The sequence below is a fragment of the Stenella coeruleoalba genome, assembly GCF_951394435.1.
Source record: "Stenella coeruleoalba genome assembly, chromosome: 12".
Classification (NCBI taxonomy): Eukaryota; Metazoa; Chordata; class Mammalia; order Artiodactyla; family Delphinidae; genus Stenella; species Stenella coeruleoalba.
The window spans coordinates 43,466,934-43,485,415 of NC_137158.1; the positions used below are offsets into that span (position 1 = coordinate 43,466,934).

Sequence of the window (18,482 nt, forward strand, 5' to 3'; positions counted from 1 at the left end):
CCAGTTTCTTGTCTACTTTTCTGCTCCTGAAGATATATACATATATATATAAACCTTTTTAAGTGAAAGGTTTATTAGCTTATAATTACATGCATATAGATGCATGTGTGCTACATGAGGTGAAAAGAAAAGCTTTTCATCAGGGATTTATAAATGGAGAAAGTCTGAGAGCTCACACAGTGCTAGGAGATGTTTGAATTCCAACCAGCCAGAGTAGAAAGACATTATTGAACCTGTGGGGCATTGAGTAGAGTCCTCAGAAAGGTCATGTCTTAGTAGGAGTTCTAAAGTAGCACTAGATTAAAGGTTAATGTATACTAACTTTAACAAAGTTTAAAAATAAGACTTGAGAGAATCAAGATGATCCATGAGTAACTTAATTATTTGCCAAATAAAAATTTAATACTCCTCAAAGGAAGAGAAAAAAATCCATTAAGGAAATTGCCCAAGGCTGGGGAAAGAATCATGGGAAAGGAGAAAGGAGTAATGAAAAATTCCTCAGAGCTCATACAAGGCTGGGAATAATTTGTGATTCAATCATAGTGGAAAGAGCTTTTAATATATGGAGTAGAGTCCTCAGTGAGATATTGCCTCAGTGGGGGTGGGTTTGGAGTGGAGGATAGCTTTAGACTGAAGGCTGCTCTGGACCTGCCCTAACAAAGCTTAAGAGCAAGAGTGGAAAGGGTCAAACTGATTCCAAGTAACTAAATTGCATCCAAGGAGGGAAAAAAACCTCAAAATTTAAAGAACTACAGTAAAATCCAGCACCAAAAATGTAAAATTCACAATGATGGTGTCCAATAAAAAATTACCAGGCGTGCAAAAAAGAAGGAAAATGCAGTCCATAGTCAAGAGAATCATTAGTCAATAGAAACAGATTCAGAGTGCTGGATGATAGCATTAGCAGACAAGCTACCATAAGTGTTCAAGTAGTAGATGAAAGCATAATCACAATGAAGAGAGAAATGGAAGGTATAAAACGGACCCAACTGAACTTCTAGTGATGAAAAATACAATCTCTGAAATAAAAATATACACTGAATGGGATCAAGAACAGATTACACACTGGAGAAGAAGAGATTAATGAACTTGAAGACATAGCTATACAAATTATCCAGAATGAAATATGAAGAAAAAAAGACTGGAAAAAAGAGCATAAATTTTGTGTTTTAATAGCAAGCAGTCTAACATATATGTAAGTAGCTTCTCAGAAGGAGGAGGGAGGACAATAGAAAAATACTTGAAGAAATAATGGCCACATTTTTTCCAGATTTGATGAAAACTATAAATTCACAGGTCCAAGTAGCTTAACTGACCCCAAAGAAAACAGACATGAATAAAACAAAACAAACAAAAAGCCATATAATTAAATTGTCTAAAAACCAGGGATAAAGAGAACATCTTAAAACCCGATAGTACAAAAGGACACATTCATTCAAAGGAACAACAGCAACAAAAAGAATGAGAGCACTTTTAATCAGAAAGCATGCAGGCAAGAAGACAATGAAGTCATATCTTTAAAGTATCTCTCAAAAATGGTGAAGTAAGGACTTTTCATCAGTACTAGAAGCAGATCAGTAGATCAGTACTATAAGACATGTTAAAGGAAGTTTTTTCAGGCAGAAAAAAATTATACTAGATGGAAATTTGTATAAGGAAATAAAGAGCACCAGAAATAGAAAATATGTGGGTAAATATAAAAGACTTTTTTCTCATTTTTAAACATTTATTTAACAGGCAAATGACTATTTAAAGCAAAAATAATAACAATAATTTATATAAAAGTATAATGTATGGTAACAATAGCAAAAAAGACAGGAGGAGGAAAATGGAAGTTTACTTTTGTAAGTGTCTTCGATGATTTATGAAATGGCATAATAGTATTTGAAGATTGATTGTGATGAGGTAAATATGTAATTGTAAACTTTAGATTTATCTCTAAAAGCAAACAGTAACAGAGAGCTAATACACCAGTCAGGGAGATTAAATGGAATAAATATCACTCAATCCTAAAGAAGGCAGGAAAAGAGGAAAAAAAGAACAAAGATAATAGATGTAAACCAAACCATATTGACATTTGCATTAATTACAAAAGGTGTAAACACTTCAATTAAAAGACAGATTATGAGATTGGCTAGAAAAGAGGATGGTGTCTACATGAACCTACGTTAAGAGTCTCATGCTGTACTGATTGAGCTAACCAGCACTACATGAACCTACTTTAAATTAAAAGTATAAAAGGATAAAAATGGATATCCCATGTAAACATTAATCAAAAGGAAGTTGGAGTAGCTATATTAATAATAGACAAGAAGATTTTAGAGCAAGGAATACTACCAGAAATAAAGAGGGACATTTCATGATGATAAAAGGGTCATACAATCTTAAATGTTATGCAGAGCTTCAAAGTACATGAATCAAAAACTGATGGAAAGAACAAATAACTCCACATTTATAGCTTAACATTTTTAACAACTGGTAGTAGAACAACAGTACAGCAGAATACTATACATTCTTTTCAAGCACACATGGAAAATTTACCAAGAATAGACCATGTTATAAGCAACAAAACAAAGTATGCAGAGTGTGCAAAGTACGTTCCACAACAGAATTAAATTCAAATTCAACAGAAAAATGTCTGGAGACTCTCCAAATATTGGAATACTAAATGAAGCACTTTCAAACAACTCATGAATAAAAGAAGAAATTACAGGAGAAATTAGAAAGTATCTTGAAATGAATGAAAATGAAAACAACATATCAAACACATGGGGTACAACTAAAGTAGTGCTTAGAATTAAAGCCTTAAATTCTTTCATCAGAAAAGAAGAAATGTAGGGGAATTCTCTGGTGGTCCAGTGGTTAGGACTCCAAGCTTCCACTGCAGGGGGCACAGGTTCAAGCCCTGGTTGGGGAACTGAGATCCCCACATGCAGCACGGTGTGGCCAAAAGGGAAAAAAAAGAAAAAAGAAATGTCTCAAGTCAATTAATCTAAGCTTTCACCTTAAGAAAGAAGAAAAGATGAGCAAACTAAACCCAAAATAAGCAGAAAGAAAGAAATAAGATGAAAAAATTAATGAAATAAAAGACAAATAATAGAGAATAATCAATGAAACCAAAATCTGGTTCTTTGATAAGACCAATAAAATTGATAACCTCTAGGCAGAATTAACAAGAAAAAAGGACACAGGTTACTGATATCAGAAATGAGAGTGGGACTTCACTGCAAATTTTAAACATTAAGAGGATAAATAGAGTTTTTCACTGGGATGAATTCTTTAGTCTTCTAAGGCTTCTACCTTGAATAAATGCCTTCCCATATTCCTTACATTCTTAGGCAGGAGCTTTCTGTGAAGGGAATATTATAAACAGTCTGAGGGCAACCCTGTGGCATCATGCTTTCATAACCTTCCTTTAGGTTGGCATCAGCTCACGAATCATCCATCTTTAGACATGATCATTTGAAAACGTGTTCTCTGAGACTGCTGATTTAGCTCACTGTAAGCTCACTGTGGTCTGGCTGGGCTAGTGAGGGACTCAGTGCCAAGCAGCTACCATCACTACACTTCCTTCCTTGAGGGATTCAGTTGCTATTCTTCTGGTTGGTAGTGTCATGTTACATTCCTCTTCAGTGTGAGCCTCTCTGTCACATGATTTGGCAGATTAGCAGGCTTTCACCCCTAAAACTCATCTATGCTCTGCCCACCCCATCCTGCCCCCTAGCAGTATCCTCTGCGAATGGTGTCCTCTGGTGTTGTGAAGTTTACAAATTGAGTGGCCTTATCCATGGTAGCTGATCTTTTCCTCTACTTTTCAGGACTTGAAAGGTTACCAAAGACTTGAGGGAATGCTTCTTGTCTCTCTGATCAGCTATGCCATTTTTTCCCGTAGTCTTCTCTCCATATCTTCAGGCAAATCAGAGATCCCTGGGGCTCAGGGGAACCCAAGTGGAGAAGTCAGTATCACTTTTTCCTTTCTGAAGATTGCCAGGCACTTTGTAAGTGATTGCCTTGGGAGGTGAGATGAGGGGGTAACTTTTATGGAAACTTGGCTTTCCTGAAATTTACTCAAAGAATATTTATTGAGCATATACCTACATGCCAGGCATTGTTCTAGGCTCTTACAACACATCATTGGATGACAGACAAAAATTTGTGGAACTTACATTCTGGACAGTGCCTCTTCTGTTGCCTTTATACAGACTGTGTGTGTGTGTGTGTGTGTGTGTGTGTGTGTGTGTGTGTGTGTGACATGTATGTAGTGTGTTGTGGGCATTGTGGTTTTACATTGCTAGTTATACTGAAATGACTTCTTTGAGCCAGTCCTAAAGAGAAGGGATTGGCTTCACACCTCAAAGTTTGGTGAACCTAAAATGTGTATTTACTGCTTTATGGTCCTAGTTATAGGCTGTAGTCACCAATTAAGGTAAGCAAAGACCCTACTTAACACCCTCTACTACCATGCTATGTACAAGAAGTGGGAGCCCAGAGAACAGAAGTAGCCCAGTGTCTTCTGAGATGCCCCCTTATACAAACTGTGTGCTGAGAACTGAGGTGGTTCTTACTGGACAGAGGGTAGGTGGATATATATTATTCTGTGTTTACAGAATGGGAAGTATGTGTCTATAAATGTGTATGGTAAACACTTAAAACCATTCTTCTAGGTAAGATCATTTTGGCTTCAGCTATTATTGCTATGGGCTTGATTCTTTCCGTGTTTCCCAATTCACAATTTCAAGAGAAAATTTTCAGTTGCTGGAACTCATCTTTTCATACCACCAGATAGTGGGATGTTGCTTCACTGGAAAGAAATAGGATGGTGCCCTTACCCAATCAGCTGTGGCCATGAGAGGAGGAAGTGGGATACAGGCCCAAATAGGGCTGCTTCTTCAAACTGGGGCTATGGGAGGCCTCTTGATTTCCAAGGTGCTCTAAACTGGCAGGGGCCATGAATGACTAGTCAAAATTACTCTGAACATCCAATCTATATCTATATCTATATCTATATCTATATCTATATATATTTTTTTGCCGTACACGGGCCTCTCACTGTTGTGGCCTCTCCCATTGCGGAGCACAGGCTCCGGGTGCGCAGGCCTAGCGGCCATGGCTCATGGGCCCAGCCACTCCGCGGCATGTGGTATCTTCCCGGACCGGGTCACGAACCCGTGTCCCCTGCATTGGCAGGCGGACTCTCAACCACTGTGCCACCAGGGAAGCCCCTCTAATCTATATTTCTATGTATGAAGTTCCAATATACTGTGATTAACTAAAAGAAAGGAAATCATACTTCTTTCTCCCTAGACAGTTGAGAGAAGATGGGGTCCCATCTAAGAACTGAATCAAGCTCTTATAAATGGTAAATTCAAGGTTTCAGAAGGACATTGTGGTTAAGAGGGTCAGCAGATATGGGTCAGTAGATTCTTACTTGCTGAGCATAAGAATGTGAAATAATAACTGCAAAGAAGTGGCCCTGTAAATTGCAGAGAAGGTAGAAGAATTTTTGTGACTTTAGTCTGCATATATGTGAGTCTGCGTACACACTTGCTGTAGTTACTGGAGGTCTGGCCAGGGTCTGGGCCACTGCTGAGAATGAAGGGCATAGAATGGCCCTCTAGGATGTCTCGGGAAAATCTCTTGGAAAAGAAAATGGCAGGCTGTTCCAGAGCTGCTGCCTCCATCTTGGGTCTGTTGTAGGGAGGACTGTGAAGGCGTAGTGTGTCTTAAGCATCGGTCCAATCTGTACTGGTTAAGGCCCTAGGCTATTGGATTCAGAGTCTTTAGCTCAGAAGCCACATAGGCCCAGAGGCCATAGCTCTCAGAAGGTTTTGTTTGGTCAGCCCAGTATTTTGCTCTTGTGATTGCTGTTGTTTTAATTTTAATTACTTACTAACTGAAAAATCAGGCCATTTCAAGCCCCTCAAATTTCACATTTCCAGCTTCTTTTGGAAATTTTGGCCCTTTCGATTTTCTTAGTCAGACACCACCAGGTTCACGCCATGATACCTCTCTGGCTGTATAGGTGGTTGAGTCTGTGACCCCAGCTTTAGAGACCAGTTGAGAGTTGGCCTGAAGGCAGACAGTCTCTTGGGGGCAGGAAGCAAGGGGACAGTCATACTGCCCCTGGGGGCAGGCAGCAGTCCTATTTCCAATTCTGGCTCCTCAGTCTAGCTGAATGACAGGAGGCGAGGTATTTAATCGTTCTAAATCTCAGGCTTCTCATCTGCAAATGCCACCTCACAGGATTAGTGTGATGATCAAGTGAAATCTGCTTTAATTTAGCTTACTGTGGAGGCTGTCACTGAGTAAGTCCTCTATGGATATTAGCTATTTTTGTTGATCTTCATCATTATTATTAATGTACCTGAGACATGAGGGTAGTAGGGGAATGTAAATAATTACATATATATGTAAGAGATTATTTTATTCTCTTAGTAATTCCTCAAAATACTTTATACTCCCTCCCCATACCCCAAAAGTCACTCCTCTTACGTACCTTCAATCCTGTTGATATGAGGGTCTATTTTCTCATTTTGTCTTCATTGTTGATTATCTTTTCATGTATAATTCTTTTATTTCAGTCTGTATATTTTAATATTCTACCAGCTAGTCAAGCCTATTTTTCCTTTTCTAGACTTTATTAATATATATATACCTAAAAAATAATTATAAAATTTTAGAAATAAGACTAGTTGTGTTGCAGGGGGGAACACATGTGGGGGAAAAAACTTTTAATAAAAGGACTTCTATACTTTTAAGTGGAATTGTATGACTTTGTCTTATTCTCTTTGCTATAATGTCCTTCATGATTCCTACAGAACACACAGTAACAATATCCTACAAGAACCTCCCCTCATGCACAATTTTAGTTTTCTTTTAAGGAAGAAAGGAAAAAAAGTAGGCATTTATTCGATTGAGGCTTTCTTTTCTTTCTCTCCTGGAAACATATTACCATTTTCTGATAATTTGTTAGAAATTTACTTTATTAAACCTTGATAAAACTAAAATATGGGGCTTCCCTGGTGGCGCATTGGTTGAGAGTCCGCCTGCTGATGCAGGGGACACGGGTTCGTGCCCCGGTCCGGGAAGATCCCACGTGCCGCGGAGCGGCTAGGCCTGTAAGCCATAGCCGCTGAGCCTGCACGTCCGGAGACTGTGCTCCGCAACGGGAGAGGCCACAACAGTGAGAGGCCCAAGTACCACAAAAAAAAAAAAAAAAAAAGCAAAACTAAAATATTCTTGCTATACTGATAGACCAAACAAAAGTGCTAAAAGCAAATCTATAATCTAATTTTAGATTTTATGTACATTAGTAAATCTTTTCAAATAAAGAAAGTATACCAAAGATATTTTGGTATAGGCTGAATGTTATCTTACCTAAATGAAAGATGAATCTGAGAATCTAGCCACGATTTAAAAATGTGTGCCAGTGTTTATTTAGAATCCCTTCTATTTTATTAGACACAGGAACAGTAATTTCGCCAGCAGGAAGTAATACAATACAGGTAAGTTTAACGCTCCTTTGATTGTTATCCATGGCAGACATTTTGGATCCAAGGTGTAAGAATCCAAATAAGAAATAATAAACATCCAGTCCCTGATGATTCATTTAAGTCCTGCTCAACTAGATGAAAGCTTCTACCAAGAGGAAGAATTGCCACTCTTCCTGGCTGGCTTTGTGTTTCTTTCAGTGCTCTAAAGAACTTTGTACTTGAGTAGCTCTGCTGTGTCAGGCTGCTGGACAGGAGTTGATGCTCACGGCACCGCTGACCAGGGCTGCTTTACTGAAGCTCACTGGGCGCCCGTCAATCACAAAGTGACGGATGCAGCCTGTGAAGGGTCTGCCAGGGGCCAAGCGTGGTGTCAGCAGAGACTCTGGAAAAAGAAAGAAATGAACACAAAGACTGCAGTTGAGGCATTCCAAGCCCAAATATTACTTTGTGGCAAAAATATACATCATAACCGCTCACATTATCAAGATGATTTTCATGTCAAAGACGGAATATAGTAATAATTTACGCATTTTCTCAGAAATATTATCTGCTTTTGAAGTAATATGAACATGTAGTAATTTTAAAGTTTTGCCATGTTTTCCATGATCAAATTTCAGAGTATAATTCAGCTGTGTATTTACCATTGAAATTTACCACTTACAAGTAAAGCCTCAGCAGTGAATTTTCGGGATCTACATATGCTTTTTAGAGTTCATTTCACCTGGGCCTCACTTATTTTGTGTGCTTTACTGAGACAGAGGAAAGAAAATTTAGCTTCCAAACTCTTCTTGGAATTGGTTAATGTTTGTTTAATTTGTATCATTACCCTTCATCCTTAATCCTCCACATTTTTGCCAAGCTCATAAAATATAATGAGAAAATAATGAATTCAAGTAAACTAAATTTTAATTTTTCTGAGCTTAGGGCTGAAGAACTATAAATAGGATAATGATAACTAGCCTAGTCTTTGTGTGGGTACAGGTGCCCTGGGGTATGCCAGGGGACTTTCCTCCCATTATCTTAATTAGAGATCTAGAAGCAGCCTTGATGCTTATTAATTGTACAGACACAATTAAATGTGTTGAGATGATAGAAGCAATATAATTTAAAGCAATTTAGAGAGCTTAGAAATATCATGAAATTAAAATCCATTTAGTGAAAGCTTATTATTATGTACAAAACAGCTATGTGAGCAGTAGCAGATAAAAGATGGAAAACACTTAGAAATCAGTAACTCAGGAGGGAAGATAAAAAAGGACAGCAAATTAAATACCATCAAGCAGCTGTAATAAGTTTTCCAAGCAATGTAGATTAAGAATATGCAGAAGCTTTGTATTGAAAATAAATCATGGAAATAACATTTCATATTTAGAATGATAATTATCAAGTCTTAGATTTGGAAGGGGCCTAAGAGATCAATTCCCTTTGTCTCTAGATTAATATGACTATATATATTCTTCAAGCCTGTTCAGTGTACTTCATCATCAGAATAAAGATGAACAGGAAAGAATGTAAGAGGTAGAAACATCTATTTCTTCTGTTCATTTTGGACACTAGTTTTAGAACATGGATTTTGATTCTGCCCAAGCTTACCACCCCGTGGTTCATGGGGGACAAATTCTAGAGGAAATAGTTCATGTAGAAATTATGGTCTGCATAATTCACTACACAATTTATTGCAGTAGTGACAATAAAGTGCCCCAGAACCCTAAGTAATTGATTGATAAAATCAACACATGATTTTAAGAGCAAACATTCCACAGGTTGAAAGCTTGACTATATACAGAATAATGCAGGATCTTCAGTACAGGAATGAATCGTCCTTAACTCAAAAAATTAACTTCTAATTTTGATTTTTAAATGATCATACAATGAAGCTGAATTTTCTGGTATAAAGTTCATTGAACTTCAATGCATTAACTTTTTATTGATAGAAACAATGTGTTACCAGGGTTCTGCCTTGTATAAGAGAGCTGGTTGGGATTCTAAGAGATTTCAGTGCATATAGGGGTTTTGTTTATGCCTAATTTCCTTTAGTTATTCTTTTTCATGCCCCAGTTTCTGATGTGATTTTAGTGGAATTAATCTTGAACAGCTCAAAATTATGTGATTAATGATGTTCGGCTTAAATTATAATTGCTTCTGTTCTAGGCTTGCTGGCATGATTCGTAGATGGAATTAAGGGCTGCAGTGGTGCAGTGGGCTGGTGGGTATGCTTTGCTAGCTCCTGTGTGTTGGCTCATTAGCTAAAATTTGCTATTCATTGCATGTCTCAGGCAGGCAGAATTTGGCTTCAGGTATATCTTTCCCACCCAGTCTGTAGAGCTTAGCCAAGTCTTACAGTGAGAGATGATGGCAGTGTGTAATGCTGGGATGAGACTCTGAAAACAAACACAAATCAGAGAGACAAATATTTGTTTGAACGAGAGACAAATATTTGATATAGTAAGCACTCTGGGTGCAAAGTAAAGAACAAATACCATAACTTCCGTGAGCCCATGCTTGTTTTGTTCATCTCCTGGAGCCTAGCACAGTGCTTAATAGACACTCAATACATATTTGTTGTGTGTTGAAGTCGTGTTCTCTGGCAGCAAGAAGTGTACAATTTAGCTTCAACAATATTCTGCAATAAGTGCCACAAAGGTGGTATGCATAGCACACTCTAGTGGGAGGGAGGCATGTGTGTAAAAAGTCTGAGCTGGATCCTCAAGGTCAATAGGAGTAAAGTTGGGGGAAGAGTGGGAGAAGTTCCTTGAAAAGGTACTAGGGGAGGCAAGAAAGAACATCTTCCAGAAACTGATGCCTTGTGCACTTGTGCAAAGGCCTGGAGCAAAGAGACCATCACTGAACATCCAGAGGACTGCAAGTCCCAGCAGGTAGGGGGAGGCCCCAGAGGCAGGGGCAAGGCGGGGGCGGGGGGGTGGGCAGATGATCAGGACCTTGCATGCCAGGCTGACTTTGATCCTGTAGGCCCCTGGGAACGTGTGAAATATTTTAGACTACGTTGTGATTTCCCGGAAGAAAGCAATGTGCAGAAATGGAGGAACTGATAAGACACATCTTCCATACTGTACCTGTATGAAGTGCAATGTGGTTTCTGCCAGTATTCTTTCAGAACCAAAGCCTGGAGCAGGAGGGGAGGACTGAGAAATGGAGATGGGAGTGGACAGCGGGAGTAAAGGAGAAGAAGCGTTGCTTTTTGAGGGTCTCAAATATTTCATCAGTGAGTTACTGTTATTGTCTATACTGGTATTTGAAAAATTCATATTACAAAGCAGAAGAGTGCTTTGTTGCTACTATTTTGTGAGTACGCAAGACTGGATGCTTAATCTTTCTCACTCTCTTAAAGCATTATTTGCCTTTACATGGGTCAGTCTAAAATAGTCTAGTTAGGATGCAAGGTAAAACCATGTTAAGTTTTTCCTTAAAATCCCCACCAAATTCAGATGTAAAAGCTTGATTTTTCCCTCTTGCTACCTTTATCATTCAATTTTTCCAAGTTAATGAAGTGTGTGAAACAATCACTTTCAACATAAGGCCATGGTCCCTGCTTCAGAGGTTTAAAGTAATTGTGGAGGGTCCATAAGTGTCCTATCACCATCCTGGATTATACACCATTCTTGGCAGATGACAGCAGTGATGTCACTGATGATGTTTACAGAACTGCAGCTGGGAACCTCTCAGGGAATTTGACTACATAGGAACAACAGAACTTCTGGTCTGCAGCTGTTTTCACATTTCAAACTAGTCCTGGTTGGGAAGAACTGTGTATTCTCTCTTAGTGTGGAAGAGGAGCAACTATCCACAAACTTTTAGTTCTCCAAGGTTCTTCCTCAGATCCTAGAGCAGCAATAGTGTATGAGTTTTCTTTGTGTCAGAGGTAAGATAGAGTGTGTTTCACTGTGTGTATGTGAGGAGGGTATGTAAAGTGAAGAGAAAAAAATTAAGCAGATACAGCGGAGGGAGAGAAGTTATCTACTGGTTAGAATGCCGTGGTGTAGTTCTTATGTGTTACTTTGTTTTGATCCTTGGATAACGTTTCATAATTGTCAGTATACTTTTTCCTATGAAAGGATATTGTATATAAAATCCTTTGAGTTATTAGGTGAATTATGAAAATACATAGCTCAATTCTTAATAGTATAATAACAGTTATGAGAACTTAGTGTCTTTTTGGATTTGGAAACTTGTCATTTTAAAATAACTCTTACCTGGAACACCTCCAACAAACACAGGCTCCCTTTGATCAACTGGTTTTGGATTCAGGGGTCCAACCACATGGTTCACTTCAGAGTCTACATCCAACTGAACCACATTTGAATCTCTAATAACTGAAATACAGAGAAAAGAGTGGTCAAAAGTGACACTAAAGTGATTAATTTTCACATGAAAGGTAATAATTCATTACAGTAATGGCTTTTATTTATTCCGGAATAAACCACTTTCCTCTATTCACTGAAAACATCAATGTCTAAGCAAAAAATAACTAACATTTTCCTTTGAAAGGGATAATAGTTAGGATACTCTTTCTGCTACATTTTTGCTCCATAAGGTATGCATTATTTAAACAACTCCCGAAGACTATTCTGGCAGCATTAATATTTTCAAATCACATGTGGATTCAATATACACATTTTAGTACAGTAACATTTGATTCTCTTCTCTTGGCCGCTTTTAGACTGTCATCTATTACCTATTCTGTCATATAAGTTATAGTCTAAGTTCTGCCAAGCCATCATGCCACAGGTGGGTGTGTAGGCTCACTTTATTAAGGAAACCCAGGACACTCAGCTTTTCTCACCTGTAATTCTGTGCCATCTGCCATCACAGAGACTCTGCTTGGGTGTCACTAAGGTGGAAAAGTCTCTGATACCATTATTGACTTTCACTATGACCTGCAAAAGACAAGGCACATTGTGGAATTTAATTTCATTTCTCCTCATTGTGATAAAATGAAATTTCTTACATTTACCACAGGGAAGGAGAACTTTTAACATCCAGACATGATTAGCTTTGCAATTTGAACACAAGGGGTCACTCTTCAGTAGGCTACAGAAAGTTTAAACTGTTCCTCAGAGAGAGAACAAAATAATGACACAGGAGAGAAGAGGGGGCAGAGGAACAGTAATATAACACAATAAATTCCTTTAATTTTAAAGATGAAATGTGTTATACAAGGCAGGCTAAGGTACTGATGAACAGCATGGACTCTAAGAGCCAGACTGCCTGGGTTCCCACCCCAGCGCTCCCACTTACGTCACTCTGTGCCATGTTCTCTCATTTGCAAAATAAGGGTGATAACTATAATACTTACTTCATGGAGCTGTTGGGGGGATTAAATGAGTTAATCCATATAAAGCAACTGGAATGGTATCTGACACACAGTAAAGCACCATATAAGGTTTTGTTTTATTATTATACGGTTTAATAGAATATACGGGAACGCAAACAAAAATCAGTTATATTAAGTTAGGGACATCATTGAAAATATGCTTCATATTTATTTGAGTACTCTCATGAATGTTCTTTAGTAATATTATTTAAGGATGAAAGTGGTGTTTATAACAGAATTTTTTGTTTTTAGTAGTTGAAAATATATGCATATAGATTATAGAGCGATGTTTTAGTACTTGTTGGTTTTGATAGTTGAACATGTTTGCTGCTTCCATTTGTTGTAAAAAATTTCTCTTCCGATTCTTTTGTTAAAACCTTTTAATTACTGATTTTTGCCACAATTCCGTGGCTCTTTGCTCTAATCAAATCAATTCCCAACGTATGAATCTGAATCCAAATATTGCCTGCGTTTTAATTTTATGTTATACCTTCCCTGTTGTTTGTTCTTTCCCCCAGTTAGGAAAGATTGATGAAATAATTCTGTGAAATAAATCTGCTTCAGATCCAGAATCCAAGATCAGAGGAGACAGACTGTTAAGACAATTTTTAACACATTACCTGCCCATTTTTCATGTGAACATTTAGGTACTCCCCATTGACACTGTGGCCATGAACAAGGGTTCCAGAACTGCTTCTGGGACGGACTTCAAATGCAATCTCAAACTTCAATCCAATATTGAAAGACTCATCTATGGAGAGAAATACTATTAGTTCTCAAGAACAGCAACCTAAATTTTGTAACCATGGTTTGATTGCAGATTTTTGTACTTGTTTTTGAAAGTTTGATGTATTTTTCAATAGGTAAGCAGAAAGTGTTGTTTTCCATGTCCAACACACTGTGGAAAGCTCCGTGGGGGTCTGAGATAACTAGCACACCACTCCTGCTCTGGGGCCTGGGGAGGAAACAGCTTGCTGAAAACACAGCATGGCTATGTGAGCACAGGTGAGGAGAAATTGATTCCAACTAGCAGGACCATTTAGTATCTCAAAAGTGAGAAGGAGGAAAGAGCAAACTGGGAAGAGTGAGTCGTCTGAACACAAGTACAGAGGCTGGAACATTTGGAGAGCACTGTGAACGCCAGTGTGGCTGGACCGTCCCCTGTAAGGGTAGACGGAGGCAAGGTGAATGGGGAAGGCTGGTGGGAGCCACACTGGGAAGGGCTCTAGTGCTCCAGTATGGAAGGCAGACTTGACTTTGCAGTCATTGAGCAAGGGAGCTGACTTGATCAGATCTGTATTTAAAATAATTCTTAAAAAAGTAACTGGTGCCAGTGCTGCAGAGCATTTGGGAGGAAAAACAAAGTGAGAGCAGCAAAAGCAGTTAGGAGCTGTTATTGCAGTGATGCAAGAAAATGAATTCTTCTTAAGACTAGCTGTGTTCACTCCAAGAGACTCATTGCAAACCTGGGCATCTTAATAATGTTCACTTGACGTGTCTCCTCATAGATAACTTTTTAATTTTTCCTGCTATTAATTAATGTTTATTGAGAACATAAATTGTGCAGGTTGCTATGCTTTTCAGGCTGTCCAAGTCTTTGAGTTCTTATCACCGAAATTCAATGAAGGGTTGAGAAATGTGCCTGTAGGTGTTTTAGTAGGGATAAAGGATGAGAAAGGAAAGTAAAACCACGAGCTAGACAAAGAGAGGATATATTACCTCTGGTTATTCTATTGGATATGTGGGCGGTTTAAGAAGGAATACTTGGCTGCACTGTAATGTCTTTATTCAGAGGATGCTGAGGGCAGGGAACATGTGGTTTTATACCCTTCTTCTATCTTCTTTCCCAGCATCTGTCCTTGTACCTTCCTCACACCTAATGGTTGCTCTATAGAATGTTGGTGGAATGGATTGGTTGGTGATTGTGTGCAGTCTGTTTAGGATTTTATTTATTTATTTTTTGGAATTATTGATGCTTTTTTTTTTAAGTCTTTATTGAATTTGTTACAATATTGCTTCTGTTTTATGTTTTGGTTTTTTGGCCGCGAGACATGTGGGATCTTAGCTCCCCGATCAGGGATCGAACCCACACCCCCTGCATTGGAAGGCAAAGTCTTAACTGCTGGACCGCCAGGGAAGTCCCAGGATTGTATTTATTTATTTTTAGAACTATTATGTTCCATCACCTGGCATAGGGACTGTCATACCAGAGGCACACAATAAAAACTTTGTTGAATGAGTGAGAGAGTAAGAGTTGAGGAGAATAAAAATCCAGAAATAAAATGTTTTTGGGATAGTGTTGTCTGCTAGAGTTGCTGGCAAGGGGAAGAAGTGGACCTTTCCTTAGTAGGAACAATGGGTGATGCTTAGAGGGAGCAGAGAAAGACCTAGAGACTGAGGTGGCCAAGAGCCAACACAGGTTAGACCATGGTGCAGCATAGGAAATTCTAAAGGGGCCAAGATGGTCTACCTCCAGAGGTCTGGCAGCTGTGGAGAAGCACTGGCTGGGGAAAGCAAACAGGGATGGGCACGGTCCATGTGTCTAGTTTGGAGGGTAGGAGAGGAGAAAGGTGGTTCTTATGGAAAGAGGCCATTTTCTAGGGCTGAGTTAGATTTTCTGGTTTTTATCTTTGGGCCCAATATCCCTGTTAGCCACCTCTAGGAATGAAGTATTTCATGATTCACGTTTTAACATAAGTCATTGTTACCTAGAACCACGTATCCTCCTTCTGTTGAAAAGTATGTTCCTGTTTCCATTGGGCCTTCAAAACAAGGAGTCACGCTAAATGTCTGAGAAGCAGAGGTGATGGAGGCCCCATTGAGCTGGAGGTTGCTGAGGCAGCCACTGAAGCTGTAGACTGAGTTTATCTGAGAGAAGAAGACATTTCTTAAAATCCATTTTCTCAACACTCACAGATGTACCCAAGGGAAACAAAATGAAGGGATTTGAGTCCAGAGAGAAACCAAGTAATTTCTTGCCTTATTTATCTTAGCTATCTGAATGATCAGTAGTTTTCCAGGTAGTTGCTTTATAACTAGCTCTTTGAAGCTGGAATTTTGTATTTGATAATGACAGCCTACCATAATTAAGGTAACGAAAATTTTTACGTTTTTCAAGACAAGGTAAATTGTAGCTGTGGTTTTCAAATTGAACATTAGAAATATCCTCGTTTGTTTCTCTTCAAGAAGAACAGCTGTGCCCTAGATCACCTAATGCTGATGAGGGCTAGCAAAGTTCTTAACTGTTCAATCTACCATGGCTAAATAAACAGCAGAAAGCTTGCTTCACTGTCTTCATTGTTGTGGTTGAGCATTTATCATACTACAGAACATGGAACACGGGCCACTTGAGATAACTGATTTCACACTGCTTTGGAAATCTTTCTTTTAAAGAAGTTATCATGGAATTGGGGGTACTTACCTAAAATCTAATTAAACATGAACATTTTCCCCCTTTTTTGCTTTATCCACATATATTAACAGATCTTAGAAGTATATTAATTCTTTGTGTTAAAGTCAAATCTATATTTATGTTAAAAAAACTTAGTCCTTTGATGCATTCCTTTATTGCTAGATAATTTTTAAAGGTCCAATATTTTAAACTTTTAAATTACAAAAATAATGTTGTTGTTGTTTTCTACTATATACTCACGTCTCCCCAGGGGTAACGACATTTCCTTGCACATTTACAAATTGTGTGTATGTGTGTGTGTGTAGAAACGAAAATGAGATCATAGTTTACATAAGGGCCTGAAAGGTTTTTTTCATCCAATAATATATTGATATAATGGAATGACTTGCTTTCTTTTTTTGGTTTTTTTTTTTTTGGCTGTGCCACATGGCTTGCAGGATCTTAGCTCCCCAACCAGGGATTGAACCCAGGCTATGGCAGTGAAAGCACTGAGTCCTAACCACTGGACCGCCAGGGAATTCTTTCTTGGGTATTTTTTTAAGATTAAAAGTATGGTTACTTGCTGAACAAATAAGCATCTCCTTGAGACATAACTTTTCATGATAGTTTGTATCTCTGAAACATTTTTCATCTCACCTCTACCCTAGAATCAAAAGATCACTCTGGGCTTTGTAATGTCACAGGGTGGACAGACAACCTCAGGACAATACCCACTTATGTACCCCATCTCCAGTCAAACTACAGTTTTACTTTTGCCAGTTTCCTAATCGTAAAATGAGGGCCAGAGTAAATGATCTTCCAGCTCTAAAGGTCGATGGCTCTACCTGGTCACGCCTGGCTTACCTGGACATTTTTCACAGCCTTTCCAGGAGCCACACCTCCCAGATAAATAGGACCCTTGATTTTCCAGGTAGCTCCAGTAGGGGGAAGACTTTCTTCTAAGACTCGAAGACCATCAATTATCAGTCGGCCGCTGCTCTTTTCCCGAATAAATATCACCTGGATGGAGAGAAGGACAATAGAGAAGGCTGTGTTGCCTCTCCTCCCAACTTTGCAACTGCAATGCCACAGAAGTTCTTTAAAAAAGTGGTCCTTTCTCTGAAGGTTAGGAGTCTCTTCCTTTAACGCTTGATTTAAAATTACAGGCTTAATTTCCGAATACAGCTTATGTTTAGCAGAGTTCTCTGAGGCTCTGCCCAGCTGGCCAGCCCACGTGCTCTCTCTTGTAAATTTAATTATAATTAATTGTAATGCAGCTGACATTGCTTACTCTTTCCAGTATATACACACTGAATTGCTTTGATATTTAGGTTATTCTACCTGTTGTATCCTGTCGTCCTAACAGATTTACTCTTCACTTTGTACCTCCCATAGCTTAGTCTACGAGACACTCAGCAATCATTGAAAATTTAGAACATTATAGGCAGTGGAAAAAAAACCCAGTCGAGTGAAATATCCTTAAAAACCAAACTTCGGTTTATGTTGGCCATTGATCTTTTGTTTAAAATAACTGCACTAAAGAAAATTGATCTGTCAAAAATATTATACTCAGACTGTATTTCTTTTAAAATAATATGCTTCAAGATTTTTATAATGAGTTAATGAAGGCTTTGAAATTGAACATATAGCAACAGAATTTTTAAATGGATGTTTCTAGAAAAACCCCTGGTGGGTATTAGTGTCAGTCCATTTGACAGTGGTGGACATTGGCTGATAATAATATTCTCTGCCTTCAACTTACATCATGCCACAAACCATCATTGTATTTCTCTTGGCTTCTAATCTTCAGTTTCTTGTGGCCAACATTAAACATGAAAACCAAGCGGCCGTGGGCTAAGAAAAGAGCCATGAAGTCATTCTCTTCTTGATCCGAGACATAGAAAATCATCCCATGGGAGGAACGTGTTTTCAGACGAATGGAAAACTGAGATCTGGTAAATGAGAAGAAAAAGCTTACCACCTGTCAGAGGAGACTGAGGGTGATCTCTAACTTTCCAAGGCAACAGAGTGTAAGGAAGAATAAAGCCATTCGATCTAATCCCAAGCAACATTCTTCTAATTATTAGTATTATTAGAAGATTAGAATAGAATACTATTAGATTAAAGATTAAATTAGAATACTAACATTCTTAGTATTATTAGTGAGTATCCGGTAAGTACCGCTAGTTCAAAAATGTAAATCCTTCTCCATTTCCTCACACAACAGGGATATATCCCACATTTAAGAAAGTGTTGTTTCAGTAAA

General features: G+C 38.4%; 1 protein-coding gene across 1 annotated transcript in view; it reads right to left on the bottom strand.

Annotated features, from left to right (window-relative positions):
- Positions 1-6,880: 6,880 nt before the first annotated feature.
- The window catches only part of LAMA4 (laminin subunit alpha 4), a 150,939-nt gene continuing 139,337 nt past the window's right edge, over positions 6,881-18,482 (bottom strand). Inside the window, exons 32-38 of the mRNA XM_079939603.1 lie at positions 17,979-18,168; positions 17,081-17,236; positions 15,534-15,693; positions 13,446-13,576; positions 12,295-12,388; positions 11,705-11,824; positions 6,881-7,875 (exon numbers count right to left, since the gene is read on the bottom strand). Of these exons, the coding sequence (XP_079795729.1) occupies positions 7,730-7,875; positions 11,705-11,824; positions 12,295-12,388; positions 13,446-13,576; positions 15,534-15,693; positions 17,081-17,236; positions 17,979-18,168 (997 nt within the window). The 3' untranslated portion in view covers positions 6,881-7,729. The remainder of the gene's footprint in view (positions 7,876-11,704; positions 11,825-12,294; positions 12,389-13,445; positions 13,577-15,533; positions 15,694-17,080; positions 17,237-17,978; positions 18,169-18,482) is intronic.